We start from the raw sequence: 23,694 nt of genomic DNA on the forward strand, positions 1-23,694 counted from the left end.
GTACTCGAGCTGCCTGTTCCATGTATTTTAGGGCCTACCTAACGACTGCTACCAAAATGGATCTTCCTGCTCACTCAGATCTCTTCTGCACAAAGTAACTGGCATTGGAACTAAAAATTTTTGTTGTGCTGAGTTCAGATAACCAATTAACAATTTTTGAAAAACAGAATTGATTGATTAACAGTCAAAAAATAGGTTTCATCCAACTTTACTTTTTTGACATATACTCAGAGCACAAGAAACCAATCAATTCTCGATAGTCTTTTGTAGAAAACTCCCCATTCAGAATGAAAAAAAAGAAGAAAATTGGTATATTTTCTTGTGTTGTATTTATTTCAATATTCAATTATTGCACTATTAATTATTATTGTTTTCATATAAGATTGTAATATGATAGCAGTTGTAATAAATTAACATAAAAAATCAATAGCGCAACATAACTTCTACAATGACGATCACAAAATAATCATAATTTTAATGGGATGAATTCTATTTGTACTTGATGAATTGACAGCAAAGTATAAATATTTGGCTTCAGTTTTGGTAGGAATAAGCGCAAATCTCACTCTTCTGTGATGTTCAATCGGTTTTTTTTTGTTAAAAGGTTTTTAACGAAACAAAAAATTTTTCGACATGATATGACGAGGGAACCTGCCTGCAGGCAAAATATTTCATACCCCCTTTTTAAATTTCACCTTCAGATCCTTATTAGTGCTCAGCTCGATTAGATCCTCCTGTAGTATCACATATTCTCCATATCCTTTTCATCAAATGGATTTATGATCCATGGTGGCATTTCCATCGTCAGAACATCTTCAAATCTGATCTTAGTTATCATGCAGGGCAATCAAATGTAGAACGTATGTCTGAATATCCTCATCAAGGCATTCTACTTGCAACAAGTTTGAAAACCGGAAAATTTTGCGTCGATTAAAATTTTGCCTAACAATTTTCAAAGAAAAGCTGTAGGTACATCCTTTGTTTTTTTTTTTTTTAAATTGAGGTTGCCCGCTTGTAATTATAAGTTAATGTCATTAAATTTTTGGACAAATCTGTCAAATACGCGATATCTACTTTCAAATTGATCCAGTTTTCTTTTAAATCTGGATCTTTACTTTCCAGAAACTCTAAAATTTAATCAGAAGTTGAGTAAAATCCTTTTATACATGCACCTTTCGACACCAATGTACTTCAGTAGGTAAGGGCAATCTTTAAAAGTCCATTATTTTTATCACACAATTATGCAGATACATGCGTATTCAAAGCATTGCTTCTTGTTTTGTTTACTGCATTGATTACAATTTCAAACGATTGGCACAATCTATCGCTCAAAATTTTTGATACTAGGTGTTGTAGGTGAATTAAGGTTACTAATTTTTAAAATATTACCTTTTAAAAATATTATCTGCCTGCATTGATAGGTAAAATCGAGTTAAAATTTAGTTCTTCACTAAATAGACCAGATAAATTTTCGTGGACCCCCGTTTACGATTTGTGAACCATTATTTTTTGTCAACGTAGACCCCGTCGAGTTTCCCATGGACCAATGGGGTTCACCTGGACCAATTTTTGAATCACTGCTCTAAAGTACAGTCAGCCGAAGTTTGCAGGTCTTGCCCGTGGACTTCAATATACCAAGGGACTTCAATTTTCTAAAATAGAATTTTAGGCTGTGATGATACTAGCGGTCTAGTTTTTATTTTAATCTGAAACCACTTTTGTGGGGTTTCAAGCTATTTTTCAAAATTCATACAAATTAATCCTCGCAGCGAACTTTTATTCCCAACTCAGCTTCAAATGGGGATTCTTTCCCTTTGGACAGTTATTTTTTAATGCGTTTTTGAATTTTCATTTACTATGGGCTAGAGTTCGTTCTTTACTAAGTTACAGCCACTGCTGCAACGATGATGCTTCAACTATCAGGACTCCAAATATCTCACCTTTTCAGAATAAAACCTTGCATATAAAAACAATGAAGGTACCTACCTATTAGTATACGTTTCCATTTTTTGGGGCAATTCATAGTTAATCACAAGTGATACTTGTTGCACGTCAACTGGACGAGCTAAAAGATCCGTTGTAATCAAAAAACGAGATGATCCAGAGCAGAATTCACGCATAATTTTCTCGCGCTTTTTTTGGTCCATTTGATCATGCTGCAGAAAAAAGAAAAACAATTTAATAGTTTTGGAGCAAACTAACTAACAAAGAAATAAATAAAATACTAAGAAAAAATTCAAAGGAAACAGATGCAAAAACGCATTACTTTCAAACAAACTGGGCTACATATCTAGGAGGAGATCAAGTGGTAAATAACGGCATGAGGACCATTCATTTAGATTTTCTGCATCCTGCATGCTTTTTTTTCTGATTTTACTTGCCGAAAGCAATAAGAAAGAAAGCAAACAATAAACGGACAAACAAAAACAACAGATAAAAATTCCCTTTATATTCCACACTATATCCCTATTCATTATTCATACCCATTATTTACAAAAAAAAACTCATTGCAGCGTTAATCTCTCCGAGAAAAAAACACACTGAAAAAAGAAGAAGAATAAAAACACAGGAATTCAGCAAAAACTAAAACTAGTGGCATGAAAATCCACTTTTAACATGTCCCCCCCCCCCCGCTTCCTATAAAATCCTCATACACTTCCCCCTTAAGAATGAGATCAAATTTTGTGCACCAAATCCAAAATGAAAACACAGGAATTCAGCAAAAACTAAAACTAGTGGCATGAAAATCCACTTTTAACATGGCCCCCCCCCCCCCGCTTCCTATAAATAGGTCTAACGAGATCTTTAATTTTTAAGCAGCTAATTCCACGCCTAGGGCAAGTGCACAAGAAATTATTTCGGAAGAAGCCAATAATTTCAAGAGTGGGGGGGTTCCACCTTTCTATTGATCATCAAGATAAATCAATCAAGGGAACGAATGGAATCTGTTTATCTTAGTTAATGTTGTATTTTTTTATATATATGAATAGAATTTTATTCACGTTAGAATACTTAAAATTCCCTTACATTTATTAAATTAAAAATAAGTTTTGTTCAACTAAAAGTAAGAAACAACATAAAAACTTAAAACAAACAGAAATTATTACGCATATGGGGGGAGTTGCCCCCTTCTCGATACCACGTTCCTGATGCTAAACTTTTTTCGTACTTTTTAAAATGCTTCTTATTGTTCTAATTGAACAACCCTTGTGTTTCAGGACTCGTTCTTAAAGAATTGGAAAAAAAAAGTCAAACTTTTGCGCAGAACGATGTATTGATAAGGGGGCAACCCCCCTCTTATACGTAATTATTTCTCCCAATCTCTTTGGTTACTTAGCAAGGGAACTAGAAATTTAATTTCTTTTTAGAATGAGCTCTCTCCAGATATTCTAGGACCATTAGTTCCGATACAATCACCCCTAAGAAAAAAAAAGAAGAAAAAAGAAGAAGAAAAACAAGTATAAGGATTTAATGTAAGATAAAGATGGCTTTAAATGATTGTTTGCCTGTTATTTAAAGCAAATTAATAGTCCTATGTCAATTATAAATTCTTGGTCAACCTTCTTAAGACCATAGGCGGGCGTGCCTTGTTTGTCTCTCATTACTGGCAATCTAACGGTCTTATTTCAATTTTCAATTCTTGGTCAACATGCCTGAGACTCTAGGCAGGCATGCATTTCCAAAAACTAACAAACAAGTATCTGTCCAATAAGAGAGTCATGCTTACTTCCGCCATTTACCTTTGCCCCAGACATTTAAACATTTGCTTCTAAACTAATTGGGCTGTCTATCTTGGCTTTTCTCTTTCTACAATTAGCCATGTCTTGATGCAACCTACTGCAAAATACTTGATAACTTCAATTTCCCGTTGGTGACGAATAGAAAAAAGAAAGAAAAAAAGAATAGAAACCAAGAATTATTGTATTATATGCAGAAAAAAATTTTTTTTGACTAAAAAAGTTAAGTTCCTGTTGATTTATTTTTTTCAACAAAAATAAAACCCACAAACACACACTTGGAAAAATTTATTATTGATATCATAACTCGTTTACTCTTTTTCTTGATTTTCCAAGTAGCTTAACAGCTTTCAGTGACAGTACATACATCAATAAATGGATAAAAAAAAAAATTTCATTCACTATATCAATTTATAACTAAGCTTTGCTAGGTTGTTCGTAATATTTGTTATAAACGTGAAAAAAAAAATCTTTTTACCGTAAGAGAGTCAAAATTTTCAACAAAGCTGAAGAAAGACTTAGTGGGGTTTGCCTCTGTATTGACATAATCAATAAAATCAATAAATACCCTTTAGGTACTTGTTAAACAAGCAAAAAAACTTGCGAATCCAATGCAAGTCCCAAAACCCATACCTCATTTTCACCCTATTATTTAATCTTCCTACTTAAAATGCATAAGTTACTATCCTTAAGTGATATGAAATTTGATTAAATATACAAAAAAACTTACCATTGACAAAATAGCATTGCTCTCAATTTGGAAAGGATATCGTGACAGACTATAAAGTAAATTACTCGCCACACCTTGAACCATATTAGAAGAATTGCAAAAAATTATAGCCTGGGTAATATATAATGTGTCGCAACGTTCACGTACAGACACAGTTTTGTACAAATCAATGAGAGTCTGGAACCTGCTGCCAATCTGCCGCAAGGGATATACTATAGGATCCCTAACGTAAAAATGTTTAATTCCTGCAATTAATAATGAATCATTAGAAGAGGGCGCTCCACTTAGTAGAAAACGAAGAAATGGTTTTTAATTTGTGGTTTCGTATAGAATCGACAGTCATTTCGCAAACTGAAGAGTTCTAGCAACCTTTTAAGGGCTGAAAACCGATTGGAGGGTTAACTATCGGATCTAACTTCTTCTGTATCACAAAGCCCTACATTGACTCGAATCGATATTTCAGAATCGACATTTTAATCAGAACTGTAGAAAGGCAAAGGAAAATATGTCTTTCAGGGCAATATGATAAGCGCAGTCCAAGTTGAAAAAAACCCCAACGAAACAAACACCACAGCCAAGCCACCCAAAGCTAGCATAGCAGGAAATGTATTTCCGTTTTAGGTTTGTATGATTAAAAGCTTGAGTGCATCTCCTTTAATTCCCCCAACGGTAAATTCTCATATATAGACGTTTTGTAACTTTTTGACGGAGGAATATAGCATAATTTAGGGAATGCAACATAACTATAAGTTAATCACTATGAAATAATTCTGATCAAAGTAGGGCTGTTAAAAAAATTCTTACACTCAGCTTAAATTTTACCTTACCGTTCGATCCAAAATCGTATTAATAACTAATCGTTTAAATCGTATTTAAGGGTTTTTGAGCTAGCAGATCACAACTTGATATTAATTACAATATATACATCGAAATGTAAAGCACATATCACTTTAAAAATAATAGAATTATTACAACTTACAGATTTTAGTCATTCAAAATTTTTTCATCTATATGATTTGAGTGTGAAGGGAAGGTTTTAAGGCAATTGCCCAAAATGTGGTTCCAGGGCTCATTCAAGAACTATTTAAGGAATGGTCCTTAATAGTTAAAATAGATTTCCACCGAAATTACTTTTTAAGGGCTACAGCTGCTATATAGAATCCAAGATAAAACTAAATTACATTTATTTTTCAGTAGTGAGGTTTGATTTCTACCGAAGTTTTTTTTTTCGGATTTCTAAGTTTGGTAAGAAATGTAGACATCATAACTCAAGACACACTGAGGACAGGTGGTGCTTTATTTCCACCAAAAATCGTATTAGAAGGTTTCTGAGATTGCTCATTACAATTCTAAGGTTAATATTATAGAGTATTTATATTTATGATGTATATTTAATATTTATGATAGATTTGATGACAAATTTGACAGCATTATTATGTATAAGTTATAAAAAAGAATATCTAAAAAATTATTTTGGACAAAAACAGTTTGAGGTTTTGGAAGAAACCGTTAGTTTATGGGACATAAATGAATTTTGCAGGTTGAAATTCTTGTGTTTGAAAAAAAAAAAAAAAAAAAAAAAAAAAAAAAAAAAAAAAAAACCGGTGGCCTAGGGTTTCATTGGCAATATAGTATATTTGACACAATTGGAAGGATTGGTCGTTAAGACCTCAGTAGTACAAATATTAAATATTCTACAAAGCATCGTGCTTCATGAGGCAGTATTATTCGAATTTAATTTTTTTTTTTTTTGATAGTTCATTCATTTAAGCACCACTTAACCCAATTAGATTTTATGACTTTGAGATCCTATTATATCCATTTTAAATCACTCGTCAAGTTCTTTTCAGCTTACCATTTTCTCAGCGTTGTCTGATTTTGGGTCTTACGTCAGTTACAATTTTACGAAAAAAAATAAGTCTTACCTTCCCAGGTCAGTTCTTAATCTCTTTTTACTCTTCAATTTCTTTTATATTAAATGTAGATAATTCTATTATCTTTTGTTCCAATGCAACAATTTTTTAATTTCTTTTAGAGAACCTTTGGACATATTTCTTGGGAGCCCTCTCTCAACTTTCAAACTAAAAATACAATGTGTTTCTGGACTTTGCTATAGCCAAATTAAATATCAAAATATTAGATTATTTTTAGCTTACCTTATTCTGTAGTTCAATCTACAAAATCAAGACTTACCCTCCAATTTCAAATCTTCTTTTTTGACCAAAATACGAATAGGGTCTCTCATAATACGTTTAGTAACTTCAAAAACACCATCTTCATCGTTTACACGAAGTTCATTTTCATGAACTTGAAAAATTCCATGAAGCCCAAAAAGTTCATCTTCATCATCTTCTACAACATCATTTGGCATAATAGTAGACAGCAGCATAACCTGGATATTTTTGCTGAAATGCTTAAAAACATCATAAATCTCATCCTTGAAACCACGAGACAACATCTCATCAGCTTTATCAAGTACAACCAGTTTGATATACTCGGTATCTGGAAAACAACAGTCATGATTCATTCCCCGAACGAGTAACACCTTAGGCGCTCCGTGCCTGCGGTAGTTTTGGCTGAAGAGTGAAATAGCTTGTGAGATTAATGTTTTGAATTGATGAAAGAAAATTTTTTGGTGTGTGATTATTGCTTTGAACTGAAGAATTGCATGGAGTAAAAGAGGATTGGATTTTAGTCATTATAAACAGAGCCTTAGATTACCGACGTTGGAAAAGATGTTTGCCGTGCCAAACGGCTAAAAGCACTGCACGCTAGCAACATCGTGGATAAACACTCGTTTCCGGCTGAGGTAAGACTATTTGTCCATTTTTTAATTGCTGCTTATTCATGGGGCGAAATAAAAGAAACCGTAAAGAAGTCTCATTCGAAGAGGATCTAAATGATTATTCGTCATCTTCACCTAAGGATGGAGAGACTTTGGCAATTTTGACGCTGGCTCGGAGCTTTTCTGAAATTCTAACTATAGTGAAAGACAATGGAAAAAAGCTTGACGGTATCACGGACCAGTTCAAATCTCTGGAAACTTGGGTCAAATCGCTCGAGGAAGCTCTATCTGGCCAATCGCAGCAATTTTCGACGATCCAGACCCATGTGGCGGCTACTGAGAATGAAATAATAAATGTAAAATCATAGATTAGTGTTGTTACAGCTGAGTCAGTGTTTCTCCGTGAAGAAAATAATCAGTTGAAAAATCGGTTAATGCATTGCGAGTATAGAATGAATGAGAAAAATATAGTGGTTTGGAATGTACCTTGCGATGATAAGGAGGAAGCTAAAGCGATTTTCAAAACTTTTTGTGAATAAGAACTAGGTTTAAATGAGACCCCATAATTCACTTTTACATAATTAAAAAAAGAGCTTAGATATTTTAAAGTTACTGTTCGGTATAAATAATAAAAAATAACGATTCTGAAACAGAGTAAAAAACTTAATGGAAAGACTGTTTGCGGTCATAAAGATGTTTATCTTAGTGATGATGCTCCGACGGCAGTGAGAGATGTTAGAAAATGGCTGCTTGAAACAAGGTCAAAGCTCGCTGATTGTGGTATTCAAGCATGGGTAAAAAAATCGGTTCCACCTCTCCTTTGTTTTGATCGGTCAAATGGCCTGCGTGTTTCTTTCTCTGTGAATAACGTGATTCCTGAATTGTCAGTGCCGATAAATCCTCGTGGTGGGCCTATGCAATGCTTGGGGGGTTTTCATTTTTATTTTTATATTAATTATTTTTGTCTAATATGGTTTTGTGTTATTATTTTGTTGCGTTTTTTTCTTTTTTTATTTTTTTTTTTTTTTTTTTTTTGTGATAGCATAATGGTATGAAGTAATGTTGTCTCGTGTTTCTTTTTCTTTTAAAAAAAAGATGTTGTGGATGGAATAAAGTAAAAAAATAAAATGAGAAAGAAGTATTAATGGTGTATAATGTATTGCACGGTGCGGAGCGTACCGGGTTGTGTTTGGAGTTCTTATGGATTGGACTTGGCTTTCAGTGATACTAGCCCTGGAAATAGTAGTAGTGTTTTTTGGATTTTATGAAGATATTTATGTTTCTTTTTTTTTGTTTAGGATCGAAGTGTGGAAGCGATGATACCAACTCAACGAATGATGAAAATGATAAGTGTAAGTTAACTGAACCTTTTCCTTCTCATATCCGTCACAAAATGATTTTTGATAATGGTTAATTTAGAGTGGAATAGGTTGCAGGGGCTGGAGAATGATTCACTCAGGATTGAAGATATTGGGGGTGGGGTACTCCATCGTGAATTTGATAGTAATGGTATTGGTGAGGAATATTTGAATGCCCGTTATAAGTTCCTTCAGGATTTGAATAATGATTATGACCCGAGTGATTTTTCGGTTTTTCACTTAAATTGCCAAGGTATTAGTACTTCTTTTCAGTACCTGGAGGAAGTTCTGCAGACTCAAGGTTTACAGGTTTTGGCCCTGACTGAGACATGGTTGAAGTCTCATACGTCATCCCTATTAGAAGTTCCTAATTACCAACTGGTTTTAAAAAACAGGGAACTGCACCAACATGGAGGTTTAGCGGCATATGTCAAGAGTGATTTTAATGTCTTGCCGATGCCTTCCCTTACTAAACATAAGGAAATGGTGTTTGAGTCGATGGTTGTGAAAGTATCTAAGCAAAATTTTAAATGTATTCTTGCTATTATTTATCGACCTCCGTCTAGTAGCCTCGTTGAATTTCTGAGTCTGTTAGAAGAGCAACTGGACCTGTTGAGTGGAACAAGACAGCCGTGTTTTGTGTGTGGTGACTTCAATATTGATTTGAAAAGTCTACATTCTAGTCAGAGAGTTAAGGAGTTTCTGGATATGATGCTTAGCTACGGGCTGAAGCCTACTATAAATATCTGTACAAGAATTACTGAGAATTCTGCGTCAATATTGGATAACATATTTGTAAATACTGAATATAAGTCACCTGCTGTTGTGGTTAATTGTGTTTCAGATCATTTTGGAGTAATGATAACAGTACCGCAAGTCCTACAGTTGAATAAGGGATGTCGTTGTAATGTCATTAGGCCTATTATTGATTATGAGGTTGTTGCCCGTTTTAAATTAGAAGTTGATAAGACTGAATTCAATTTTTTACAAGAGGAATATGATATCAATCGGAAATTTGGAAAATGGTACGGGACATTAACAGGTTTACTTCAGAAATGTGTTAAACCTAAAAGAGTTGACAGATATGAATCAGCAAAGAAACCATGGATTACTAAGAGTCTACTCTTAAATATGAGAAGGCGAAAACATTTATATAAGGAATTGATCCAAAATAAAGGGACAACTACTAGGGATGATTATAAAGCATATAATAACATGCTAAATTGTCTCCTTCGGAAAGCTAAAACGGATTATTTTGCTTTTAAGTTTAAAGAAGCTGGGGGAAATCCAGGCAAGAAATGGAAGCTTATAAGATCTGTAACGAACCCTAGTCAGTCTCCCTCGGAGCTTCCAGACAGTGTGAGTTGTAATTTAGTTTGTGAATATTTCTCTAATGTGGGCCTTAATGTAGGATCCAGTATCCCAGTCCTGGCTGAGGATGGCAATTTTACACAATTCCTGCCTGATAAGAGCGAAGTATCTGTTTATTTAAAGCCGGTTAAATTAAGTGAGTTGTCTGAAGTGGTTAAAAATATGAAAAACAGTGCAGCAGGATCGGATCTCATGACTGTGAAAGCTTTCCGAGTTATTTATCCTATAGTTTCTAGTCAGTTGGTAATGCTAATAAATGAGTGTTTTAAGTCAGGTATTTTCCCTGATTGTCTGAAGATTGCGAAAGAGAAATCGCTTTTTAAAGGGGGTGATAGTGGGAATTTAGATAATTATAGGCCTATTTCGCTTCTTCCTGTTATTTCTAGAATAATAGAGAGACTAATAAATGTAAGAATGGTTAATTTCCTAGAATCTAGGTCTTTTTTTCGATCTAGTCAGTTTGAATTTAGGAAAGGAATGTCAACTGAGCAAGCAGTTATCTTATTGACGACATTTGTTAATGATCATTTAGATCGTGGTCTTAAAGTGGCATCCGTTTTCCTTGACATAATGAAAGCATTTGATTGTGTGGATTATGAAATTTTAGTAAAGAAGTTAGATAATTGTGGTATCCGTGGAAAATTCTTGGAACTTGTTCCTCAAGGGTCAGTTTTGGGACCTCTTTTATTTTTGATTTATATAAATGATATTTACCGGTGCATTGAAGATATAAATATTTCGGATAAAGGGGATCGCGGTAACAGAATTATAATTCCTAGTTTCGCTGACGATACACATTTTACAGTTGCTACGAGGACAGAAAGAGAACTTTTACTAGTTCTGAAAAAGGGAATGGAACAAATAGAGAAATGGATGAGAGTTAATAAACTTAAATTAAACCATAAGAAAAGTCAATTTGTGATTTACGGGAGAAGTGTAAATTACTATCCCTGGATAGAGAAACTAGAACTTGATGGGAATGCTATAGAACGTGTCAGAGCAGTGAAGTTTCTTGGAGTGATAGTTGATGAGTGCTTGAGTTTCAAAGACCATATTAATCAAATTGCAGCTAGAGTTGCCCGAAATTTGGGAATTATAAGGAAGCTAAAGCGTACTTTCCCTAGACCGGTTCTCAGAATGCTTTATTTCTCCCTTATTCATCCGTACTTGATTTATTGTATATTGGCTTGGTCTTCAACGTTTGTGGGTCATTTATCGCAGATTAGAATATTACAGAATAAAACTGTAAGAGTACTTACTGGAGATGATGAGCGTTCCTCGGTTAGAGCAAGGTATGCCGAACTACATATTGTTCCACTATTTGGATTGATTAAGTTTTATAATGCTCTTTTTATGTTTAAACATCAGAATAAAATGCTACCAATTTGCTTTCAAGATTTTTTTCTGCCTGTTTCTAGTTTTCATTCTCATAGTTTAAGACTTTCGAATGAATTTAGAATACCTAAGCCTGTGACAACTAGGTCAATGTTTTGTATCCGCCATGTTAGCCCTCGTGCTTGGAATAGTCTGCCAGAAGGGATAAAGAAGGTGATGGATGTTTCTGAATTTAGAAGTCTGTTAAAAGAACATTGTTATAGGGTATATGGGAGTGAGTGAGTCAGTTCTCCGGTCTCTTTTGCCTTTAGTTTGCTATTGTTTTTGTTTTTTTGATTTTTGTGTTTGGTTGATGGATTGAGAAGGACAAGGATTAATATGTTGAATATTGAGAATTGAAGAGGTTTTATTGAGTAGGGGTGGTATAGTCGCTTATTAGTTATTTTATGTGATAGGTTTTTTTTTTTTTTTTTTCTTTTTTTTTCTTCTTTTCTTTTTTTTAGGCCTAGTTGGGGTAGTGATCTCCTTTACAAGCTTAGCTTCTGAATTTTGGTATTTTTGGTTGATGAATAAACCCTTATTATTAAAAAAAAAAAAAAAAAAAAAACAACTGAAATTGTTTTCAAATAATCATTAAAAAATCTATTGTATTTCATGGTATTTTGTACATCCCCCTGTATCTGCAATACTAAACGAAACGTTATCGTGTAGATTGTATGACTTCGTCTAACGATCTTAAATAATGTTTTTTCTTAACCTGCATTTTGAAGACAAATTTAAAAATTTGAGAAATATATTTAGGATGGGTTTTCAATTCAGGTACCCCCTCCTTCCAGCGGATATACCTGATTAAAATACAATACTACTTTTGACCCCAGAACCTACGACAATTTTGACACCTAACTGTATTAAACCGTTTTCGCAACACACAGGAAACCATATTAAGGTAAATCTCTTTGAGTTCGATTAAATACTATTTTGCTTTCTTGGATAGTATCCTGTATAGCAATTCAACGGCAAATGGCAATGTCCCACCGTTCAATCCAATGGCAAAGTAATTCAATTCAATAGCAATGCAATGCAATGGGAAATATGACACTACAAACGATCACACTATTTTTTCCTCAAATGCCAATGGTAACTAAATATTGGATGCCAAAACCACTATAAGTTACAGCAACTATGATCCATGGGTCAGAGTTGCGGAGCAACACATGCAACTACATCCGATGGGTAATAATTGTGTATTCTCCCATATCACGTTTGCAGATGTGTTGTGATTATTGTAAGCTACTTTTTGTATTAACGTGTAGAGGACTACTTTAAACATTATTTCTTGGTGTACAGTTCATTTTCGTATACAGGAATATGCAAGTCTTCTTGTTTGATTTTCACGTCGTTAAACGTCTACAAAACAAAAAACATGGAAAATTCAAATTTAAAACAAGTAAATAAAATTGGAAATATGGTTTCAAAATAAGGATTTCTTGTGTAATTTCCCAAAACTTATGAGAGATACAGAAATTTCTATTTGGTTGCCAAAGAGATAATATGAAGTGCTATCAGTATTGAACGTTATTTGATTTATGAGAAGTCTAGTTCCGAAATTGTGACATTTTAGTTAGACAAAATGTTGGAATTCACAAAATAAAAAAAATAAAAAGTCAAAGAAAGAACTCTATCTTTGAAAAAAAGATATCTTTGAAAGTGTATGTAGGTGTATTAGCCCCTTTGATATAAATAAATAAACTATAAAGCTTTAACTATAAATAAATTTTCAGCATAAAATTAAACTGCAAACTCTGCCCATCCTCTTGTGAGTTATTAGCTTAAATTAAAACTTCCAGTTTCACATTCTAGTGGTAAGCTTCTAGTCATTAATGCATTGATTTTACAGACACATAATAAGTAAATAGATTGATTCTGAAGTGTGTTTTGACAGAAGGGTATGCCAGCGGGCCTGGCTAGGTTAACTAAGTTTTAAATCGTGCCAAGATGAAAATGTCTCTCTACCAGGTTTTAGATTGTCTCTGTGCTAAGTCTGGAAATAAAGAGCATTTAAAGAACTGAAACAGATACTTTGTGCTAACGCGTAAACAATATTCGCTCCCCATGGAAGCATTGCAAAAATATAAGGTGTATGGGGCTATTTATGCTAACACGCAAACAATGTTCACTTGCTGGGGGAGTGGTCTTTCTCTCTGTGGGGGTGTTTTGGCATATTCTACCCCTGCAAGGTCCTATCGTAACAAATACAGATACATTTTTTTTTCGACAAAAAAAAAAACAAAAAAAAAACAACAAGTCAATAACACAATCAGAGATCCGACAAAGGCTCTATGGCCTGTAAAGGAGGAAAATAACGAAACAAAACTTGAACATATTAAACTATTACTCGATTAAGCACAAACAATTCAAAATAAAGTACTGACAAAAATACAAAGAAAAAGAAACAAAAACAAAGAACACAAAAAAAACAAAAGAAAGAAGAAGAAGACGGGACAGAGACAAAGAGAGTTCATTCACAGAAGACAAAATCGACAGCCTAAAAATAAGTTGGTTTTACGTTTTGTAAGTCTTTTATGTACACCCCCTCCACTCAAACAAAAAACCTGAATGCAGCACTGGCCTTGACCAAGATGAATTTTCTTTGCGTCGGTTTGGTCCGTTAACACCTGTTATTATAAGCCCAAAGACACAAAAGTAAAACTAGTTCAAAAAATATTGAGTCAAAGCATTCCTTTCTCACTACTTAATTAAATTTTTCACACACGAAAATCAGCCAAGTGGAATTAATGTTTTTCTTGTTTTATTGACATGAAATTATACTTAAGAAGTTTGAAAATCAATCAAGTTTTATGAAGACAGATCTACTTACACTCAGAAATAAGAAAATGTAATTGTCTTGGATTAAGACATTACAAATATAAACCAAAGAAATTAAAACACACTTTTTTTATAGGATATTAGTCTCCCCTTTCTCTTTTTTATGAGACCAATCACATACTGTGCTATTCACTTCTGGGGTAGTTCTTTTTTCTTACTTTGAATATATAATATCTCACTGGCATTATTAATGCATCTGTAGCAATTTCTGGATCCATATAGCAGACTTTTTTTCTTTTATGTAAATACGACTAAACTTATGACATTTTTGGAAGTAAAAAACTCTGTTAAAAAGTTTGAACAATAAATCAGCGGAAACAAAACAATAAAAACTGGTGTGATTTTAGCTCAGTAACCAGGTTAAACAAGCAGTCATTAAGGAATACCAAAAAGCATAAAACGCTTTGTGTAACGGGCCTAAATATTCCTCAGATTCAAAAATATTTATCAGAGCAAAAGAGCAAGAAATAAAAAGAGGAATACTAACTGAAAGGAGCAACAAAAAGATTACTTACTCAGGGCACGCCGTGAAAGCAAGTCGAAAACTCTACCCGGAGTTCCAACAACTATATGGACTCCCGAGCTGCTTAATATTTTTAAATCCTCGCGGACATTTGTGCCATTAATGAGTGCGTGACACTTTGTAACCATTTGGTCACCTAGAAAATACCATAGTCACCCAATAAGAGGGGTATACAGTTTTACGCTCATAACATAAACAAAAAAAGAAAAAAATGTTTGTAGACAGTATCTTAGTAGACCATTGTTTAATATACCAGTACTTTATACATTAACTTCGAACTTAATCACCACAAGCCGCGCTATAATCAGATACTTGCCCACATCATTATGTAGGGGCGGCCGTAGAATGAATTTGAGAAGCCCTCCGGAGTGGTCCAAACACGAGTGGTTGCAGCAGTAGCTGAAATCATGGTTGCAGAAGTAGCTACAACCTAGCAAGAGACAAAAACGTCCCATAGCAATAAAAAAAATAGCGTGAAGCCTTTAAACATGGTGTCTGATTGAATCGTGGTTGCAGCGGTAGCTGCAACCTAGTAGGAGGCGAACATGTCCCATAGTAACAAAACAAATAGCTTTAAAACCCCCTAAAAAAGGGTGTCAGATCAAAGCAAAAATAAACCATTGAAACAACCTTGGCCAAACACCCTATAAAGAAAACTTACAGTCCCTTGGCTTGAACAGGAAGGGGAATACATCGGCTTGAAAAATAAGGAAAGTGGCTACAGCCACGATATTCTGTATCGAAAGCATCTTTTTTCTTTCTCGTTTTTTTTCCACAACTGGGGGTCAAATCAAAGCAAAAATAAACCATTGAAACCACCTTGGCCAAACACCCTACAAAGAAAACTTACAGTCCCTTGGCTTGAAGAGGAAGGGAAATACATCGGCTTGAAAAATAAGGAAAGCGGCTACAGCCCCGATATTCTGTATCGAAAGCATCTTTTTTCTTTATCGTTTTTTTTTCCACAACTGGGGGTCAAATCAAAGCAAAAATAAACCATTGAAACCACCTTGGCCAAACACCCTATAAAGAAAACTTACAGTCCCTTGGCTTGAACAGGAAGGGAAATACATTGGCTTGAAAAATAAGGGAAGCAGTAAAGATAATTTTTTAAAGTAAAGAATGCCCTCTACCCCAGAGTAACTACTATGTTGAAATGCAACGCACTCATCTTTTGACAAGATAATGAAACACTAGTATATTTTGAGAAAGCCCTTCTCTGAGGCATGGTGCTATATTTGAGAGAGAAAAAAACAGAAAGGTATTCAACAGACCAGGACTATTGAGAAACAAAAATTGAGAGAGCCAAACAAAAGATCAAGGAGCATTATCATAACAATGATGGCTATCGAGAAGCAGGAATTGAGATTAAGCCAAATTTAAGTTATTATATAAAATGCAATAATTTTTTAGGTCTTAACAAAAAATCACCCTTTTGAATTGAAGCGCAGAGAAACTTTTGAAAATTTTAAAATATATTAATTTCAATTCAGCTCTCAGTTAAAAATCTTTGAATCTATATTTATAGTATCTTAGCAACAACTCTAATTTTTGAATTGAAACTAGTAACATACCTAAAAATCTTAAATTACTTTTTATTTCATTTTACCTCAGTTCAGAATAGGTAAAGTTATTATGTAAACTACAAAACTATTTATAGTGTCTTAGCAACAATTATAGTTTTTCAATCGAAACTAAAATAATACCTAAAAACTTTAAAATAAGTTTTATTTTATTTAGTTTTTAAGCATCTCGTTAAGCCATTATCAGTAAAAGTTAAAAATATCAGTAAACATTAAAATCATTTAGTAAAAGCTTTTAGTATCTCAAGTCAAAAACAAGAAAAGTATAAGTGCCGTGCAGTCCAAATATTCACGGTAAGAAAACAGGGTATACCGAAAACAACACTACAAAAAAAAAAAAAAAAGAAAGAAAGAAAGAGATACGTCCTAAAATATCAAAAATGCATATTTAAAAGAGATCAAAAGGTCACCAAAAGGAACGAGTATAAGTAAGGGTGGGTTAAAAAGTTATCTTATGATCCAGATTTTAAGATAATGATTTTAAAAAGATTAAGAGAAAGATTTTAAGAGACAACCAAAGGTACTCAACAGACCAGGGCCATCCAGAAGCGAAAATTGAGAGAGCCAAACAAAAGATCAAGGAGCGTTATTACACAGATCAAAACAAATCAAATCAAAACAAATATAAATATAAAACGTGGTAAAATAATCACTCCCACAATAATGAGTAAATACTGGGGTGACGAAAGCAATATAAAAAATTAACACATCTGCGACACTTTATTAAAGAACCCACAGAGATAAACTTATAAAGTATATCCATAAGTCCAAAAAGATGGCAACAATGCAAACTGGTCTTGATAAATTGAGAAACATTTTACGAATATATTATCGAGATTATATAAAATACTCAAAATTACAGATCAAAATTCTCTTTGAAAGAGCTAATGCTGTTGAAAAGTTGGCTAGAAATGCTCTGCCAAACCTTCATAGTAATATCCAAAAGAAATCTTGAATTTTTAATGAAATGCTTCCAACTTCTGGACTGCTGACTGTGGAACAGTTCACTGATGCAATGCCAAATTTTAAAACAAAATATTAGACAACACTATGAATATACTGAGGCATACTTTTTAGAAATTTCGTACGTGAATTTTGGGAGGAGAAATTGCAGTTACTGTAGCAATAACACGAATATGTATACAAGGATACCAATGAACAATTGAGGAAAGAAAAGGACTAGTGCCCTTTTTAATAGTCAAAAGGGATTAGAGGGTAACCAATCCCCCCCTCCCACGCCCATCATTTATCCAAACACATCCATGTTTTTCCATTATGGCAAAAATGAACCCGTTAGGGTTATTACCAAATATTTTTGTAATACTGATGATTCGGAAAAAAATCCTGGAATTCTTCCTCAAGAAAAAAGAATTTCTAACTGTGATTTAAAAAATTCTGTTCGCTCTGCTGAATTTTCGCAAAAAAAATTTTCGTCTCATCAAACAGTTCGTGGTAACGAACTGTAAGTAAGGAGAGACCCGGCTCAATAGTAACCGAAACTCTAAAAAACAGAATTTTGATACCAGTAGATACATCATAAGAATCGGATTTTTATGCTGATTTCAAATATATAAGTTTCATTAAGTTTAATTTTACCAATCAAAAGTTACGAACCTGAAAAAATTGCCTTTTTTCAAAAAAAAGGGGGAGACACCCCCTAAAAGTGACGAAATCTTAATGAAAATCAAACCAACAGATTCAGCGTACCAGAATACACTATTGTTGAGTTTTCAAGCTCCTATCTGTAAAAATGTGGAATTTTGTATTTTTTGCCAGAAGAAAGATCACGGATGCGTGTTTATTTTATTTTTTTTTTTCCCCCCAGGGGTGATCGTATCAATCCAATAGTCCTAGAATATCATGAGAGGGCTCATTCAAACGGAAATTAAAAGTTCTAGTGCCTATTTTAAATGAAAAAAATTGGAGGGCAACTAGGCCCCTTCCCACGCTTGTTTTTTCCCAAAGTCACCTGATCAAAATTTTTTGATATCCATTTTGTTTAGCATAGTCAAAAATCTAATAAATATGTCTTTGAGGATGACTTCATCCCCCACAGTTCTCGGGGGAAGGGCTGCAAGTTATGAACTTTGCCTATTGTTTACATATAGTATTGATTACTGGGAATTATACAGACGTTTTCAGGAGGGATTTTTTCAGGTGGGGGGGGGGGGATCGGAGGTGAGGGTTACGTGGGAGTATCTTTCCATGGAGGATGTTTTCATGTGGGGAAGGGACATTTCTATGAAAGGGGTGCCGGATTTCCCAGCATTATGTAAAAAAAAGATCAGAAATTAAATAAAAAAACAAGTTTTTTTCAACTGAAAGTAAGGAGCAACATTAAAACTTAGAACGAACAGAAATTATTACGTATATGAGGGGATTTACCCCCTAGTCAATACCTTGCACTTTACGCTAAAGTTTTTTTTTATACTTTAAAAAGAGCTATCTATTCTAAATAAAAGGCCTTTGTGATCCAGGAGTTTGTGATTCGAACAAAATTCGAACTTTAGCGTAAAGAGCGAGATATTGACAAGAAAACGAATCCCCTCATATACGTAATAATTTCTGTTCGTTTTGAGTTTTAATGTTGCTCCTTACTTTCAGTTGAAAAAACTTGATTTTTGTATTTAATTTACACAAAAGAACAAGCCCCAATTGCAATTATCGTGGATGCAGCGGTAGGTGTAACCTAGTAAAAGACGAAAACATCACATAGTACCACAAACTAGTCCAAAATCCCTAAAAAAGGTGTCAGATCCAAACACAAAGCAGGATATTTGAAAACCTGTGTCGATACCCCTAATAAGGAAACTTAGTGCCTTGGCTTAAAAACATATATTAATGAGCGAACTACAGCCCGTAGTAACTGAATTATTGAAATAAATCATTATATGATGGTGCAACACGCACTTATCGTTCGACAACGTAATATTACACAAACATCTTCTGAAAAGTTGCTTCCCCAGATTATGGTGCCATGTTTGACTGACTTCGCTGCCTTATTCTCTTTGGTTCGTCTTTCACTGTTTCAACTAAGAAAGAGCCATGCGATTTTCCTGTTTTACAGTCGTGAGCAAATTCAGTCCCCCATTTTGCATACAAGTCCAGTCGACATTGTCCATCATGAGTCAACCCAAAAATCTCGATGATCCCTGAAGTTCTATGACTATCTACCTTAGTTTTGCCCTAAAATGGATGGATGAATGATAGACTATCTATCAACAAGTGAAAATGACATCATTTTTATACATTTCTGGAAAAGCCTTATGCCAGCTGTGCCTATCGCTCTGACTATCTGTCTTGGCTTTTTCTCCAATCAGCCATGGATTAATGGCGACTTGATTTAAATTCAAAGTTGATAAAAATTGAATTACAATCAGGTTGCCATTAATCCATGGCTAGTTGGAGAAAAAGCTAAGACATAAAAAAGACATTTTGAAAAAGCAAAAGCTAAGATAGTCAGAGTGAGAGGCAGAGCTGGCATAAGCCTTTTTCAGGAAAGTATAAAAATGATGTAATTTTCACTTGTTGATAGATAGTCTATTATCTATCCATCCATCTTGGGGCAGAACTAAGGTAGATAATCATAGAACTTCAGTGAAGATTGAAGTATTGGGATTGACTCATGACGGACAATGTCGACTGGACTTGTATGCAAAAGGGGGAACTGAATTTGCTTGGACTCAGAAGCAAGCAAGTGACCTAAGTCTAATAGGCTTGCCTGCTTAGAGTCTCAGGCAGACTACCGTGTTTTAGGATTGATACATGACCGAAGAGTCCCCTGGAATTGCAGGGGAACGGGGAGACCTATAATTTTCCAAGTGTTTTGGTAAACAGCTTGGACAAACAGTGGGAGTAGCTATGATTCTCAAATTGGATGAATACTTGTGTGTTAGCTTTTGGAGAGGCACGCCCGCCTAGAGTCTCAGGCAGGTTGACCAGTCGCTATTAACTAACAAACTATAGCCCTTATTATTTTTTACCATAAGACCGTCTAAGATCAATAGATTTTAAGCATTCAACAATGATAATGCTAAAAATCTATTGATCCTGGACGGTCTTAAGGTAAAAAAAAAAAACAAAAACAAACGGTAAACAGATAGCACCAACCGTTAGCTTTCATCTTTGTAGTTTGCTTCCGACTAAAAACAGTGCGTGCCAAAGCCAATCCTCGCAACAAATTCCCGTGTGAGAAACATGGCCATGCCTCAGAGGTATTTACTATCACATACCTTTTTTGCTGCAACTGCCAATGCTACGGACAATCTATCAAAGAATGAAAAAGATGTAATCTGCTTACAGGACACGAAATTAGACAACATGAAAAAAATTTGAAATCCCAGGTTATGAGGTATACCGCAAGAATAGATCTACAGGAAAAAAAAATGAGGAGTGGCTATCTTTATAAGATCCAAAATAGCCCTCTCTGCTATTTCATGCAGGGATAATCGTTAGAAGCTAACTTTGTCACTGCTGACGTGCTGCAGATGGCACAAACTGGGAGCTAAAGAATAGCTTGGTTTTGTAACCCCTTTGGGAATAGCAAAATTGTCAGTATCCTGGAGGAAAAACTACATCACTCCATTACTGTCATTGTGGGAGATTTTAATGCAAACAGTATAGAATGGGAAGATATAACTTCATCAAACAAAGCAGGAAGCCATAGAAAAGTCCTTAAGTGCTGACTGCTGATGTGCTGCAGATGAGACAAACTGAGAGCGAAAGAATAGCTTAGTTTATAACTCATTTGGGAAAAAAAAATAGTCAGTACCCCGGAGGAAGAACTACATCACTCCAACACTGTCATTGTGGGAGATTTTAATGCAAACAGTCCAGAATGGGAAGATGAAACTTCATCAAACAAAGTAGTTAAAAACATCAAATCCTGACGTGCTGCAGATAGGACAAACTGAGAGTGAAAGAATAACTCGGTTTTATAACTCCTTTGGGAAAAAAGTGTCAGTATCCTGGCGAAAGAACTGCACCACTCCAAAACTGTCATTGTGGAAGATTTTAATGCATACATAATGAGAAGATGAAACTTTATCAAACAAAGCAGGAAAAGCCATAAAACAAATCCTGACATGCTGACTGCTGACGTGCTGCAGATGGGACAAACTGAGAGTAAAAGAATAACTCGCTTTTATAACTCCTCTGGGAAAAAAATTGTCAGTATCCTGGAGGAAGAACTACACCACTCCAACACTGTCATTGTGGCAGATTTTAATGCAAACAGTCCAGAATGGGGAGATGAAACTTCATCAAACAAAGCAGGAGAAACCCATAGAACAAATCCTGACATGCTGACTGCTGACATGCTGCAGATGGGACAAACTAAGAGCGAAGAATAACTCGGTTTTATAACTCCTTTGGGAAAAAAATTGCCAGTATCCAGGAGGAAAAACTATACCACTCCAACACTGTCATTGAGGGAGATTTTAATGCAAACAGTCCAGAATGGGGAGATGAAACTTCATCAAACATAGCAGGAAAAGTCATAAAACAAATCCTGACGTGCTGACTGCTGACGTGCTGCAGATGAGACAAGCTGAGAGCGAAAGAATAACTAGGTTTTACAACTCTAGGAGAAAAAAAAATTGTCAGTAGGCCGGAGGAAGAATTACACCACTCTAAAACCGTCACTGTGGGAAATTTTAATGCAAACAGTACAGAATGGGAAGGTGAAACCTCATAAAAAAAAGTAGGAAAATCCATAGAACAAATCCTGACGTGCTGACTGCTGACGTGCTGCAGATGGGACAAACTGAGAGCGAAAGAATAACTTGGTTTTATAATCCTTTGTGAAAAAAAAATTGTCAGTATCCTAGAAGAAAAACTACAGCACTTCAGCACTGTCATTGTGTAAAAATAAAAACGATCCTAATGTCATACAATTTCCTAACTCATTAAAACCTTAGAAAAAGAGCAATAATAACCGACAACCAGCATCTTGGATCAGTTACTTTAGTGCCTATATCAGAAATACAACTAGCATATCCCAGGAATAGACAAAATTAGATACAAGTAAGCAAAAGAAGCTGGGCAAAACTACTTGGAAGCATTGCTAAATGTCTAAAGGAGGTCCTTCAAACTAGGGAATTCTGAAAACAGGAATATTAGCCTTTCTAACACCAGTTTCAAAACCAAGAAAGCCAACATAAAAACTACATAATATCGACCCACAGTGTTACTACCAATTCTGTCAAGAATGTTTAAGAAAGCCTTAACAAATAAGCCAGAGGAGTTAGTAGAGGTAAACAATATTTTAGGAACATCAAGATTTAGAAAAGGTAGAAGTTTAGTTGATCCTCTCCTACCACTGGAAAAAGCAGTGCGAGAACCTTAGAAAGAGAGCAAAGCTAACCAAACGACACTATGTGCATGTTACTACTAGTACAAGAACTACGACTGGTACTACTACTAGAACTGCTATTACAACTACTACCAAAACTACAATTACTACTACTGCCGCTACTATTACTACAACTACCACTATGAATACTACTAAAAGTACTGAATCTAAGGGTGTTACGGTGAAATTTTCAAGAAATATTCAGGAAGATGTTGAACTGAATTGAACACACTATGTAGTAGCAATTTTTATAACAAAAGGTATAACAATTATATCGCGCAAACAACTTAGAGTGTTAGGTTTAAACTTTTTGTGCACGTTTAAGGGAATGCTGTACCAACCAAAAGTCACTATATGCATGCAACAGCTACCACTACCTCTACTGCTACTACCGATACTATTACTAAGGTTAAGGGTACCAAGGAGAAATTTTCAGGAAACGTTGAGGGGTATGCTGAATTTAACTGAAGCACGCTACATGAATGCGGAATGCCGAAATACCGTATCAGCATTATCACATGAACGATTTAGAGCAATAGGATGAAACTTTCAGGAACTACTGAGGGGGAAGTTGGACTAATTCAAAACACATTGTGTGCATACATGTTATCAAAAGGATGTATTGGCAATATTTCAAAATGGCTTAAAGTATTAAGTTGAAACTATCGGGGTATTAGGACGGGATTATGAAGTAGATAAAAAAATCCCAATGTGAACACTATTACTCCTTACAACTTATAATACTTCTGCTATCATTAATACTATTCCTAATACTCCTACTACTACTATTGTTACTACTTTTTCTAATGCTAAGGGTGTTAGTTAAACTTTGAGGGAACGATGAGGGCGGCGTCGAAATGAATCAAAGCATAATATGTTCGGGTTATCAAAGGGGTTTATTGGCAGTATCCCAGTAACCGCTCCGGGCATTTAGGTATAACTCCCAGGGCAATAAATATTACTACAACTTATGCAATGGCTTCCGCTACTACTACTGTGACTATTTAACTAAATCAAAATAGTTTACGCGCACC

At 34.7% G+C, this 23,694-nt stretch overlaps 1 protein-coding gene across 2 annotated transcripts in view; it reads right to left on the bottom strand.

Annotated features, from left to right (window-relative positions):
* LOC148941568 (uncharacterized) overlaps positions 1 to 23,694 on the bottom strand; it is a 154,501-nt gene that overhangs the window by 12,781 nt on the left and 118,026 nt on the right. For both annotated transcript variants that reach the window (XM_089104501.1, XM_089104500.1), the window contains exons 10-13: positions 14,718 to 14,861; positions 6,661 to 6,969; positions 4,468 to 4,712; positions 1,987 to 2,156 (exon numbers count right to left, since the gene is read on the bottom strand). In XM_089104501.1, coding sequence (XP_088960627.1) covers positions 1,987 to 2,156; positions 4,468 to 4,712; positions 6,661 to 6,969; positions 14,718 to 14,861 — 868 coding nt within the window. The remainder of the gene's footprint in view (positions 1 to 1,986; positions 2,157 to 4,467; positions 4,713 to 6,660; positions 6,970 to 14,717; positions 14,862 to 23,694) is intronic.

This window comes from Artemia sp. Qi Xiang Cuo, chromosome 18 (assembly GCF_049724085.1).
Source record: "Artemia sp. Qi Xiang Cuo chromosome 18, ASM4972408v1, whole genome shotgun sequence".
Lineage (NCBI taxonomy): Eukaryota > Metazoa > Arthropoda > Branchiopoda > Anostraca > Artemiidae > Artemia > Artemia sp. Qi Xiang Cuo.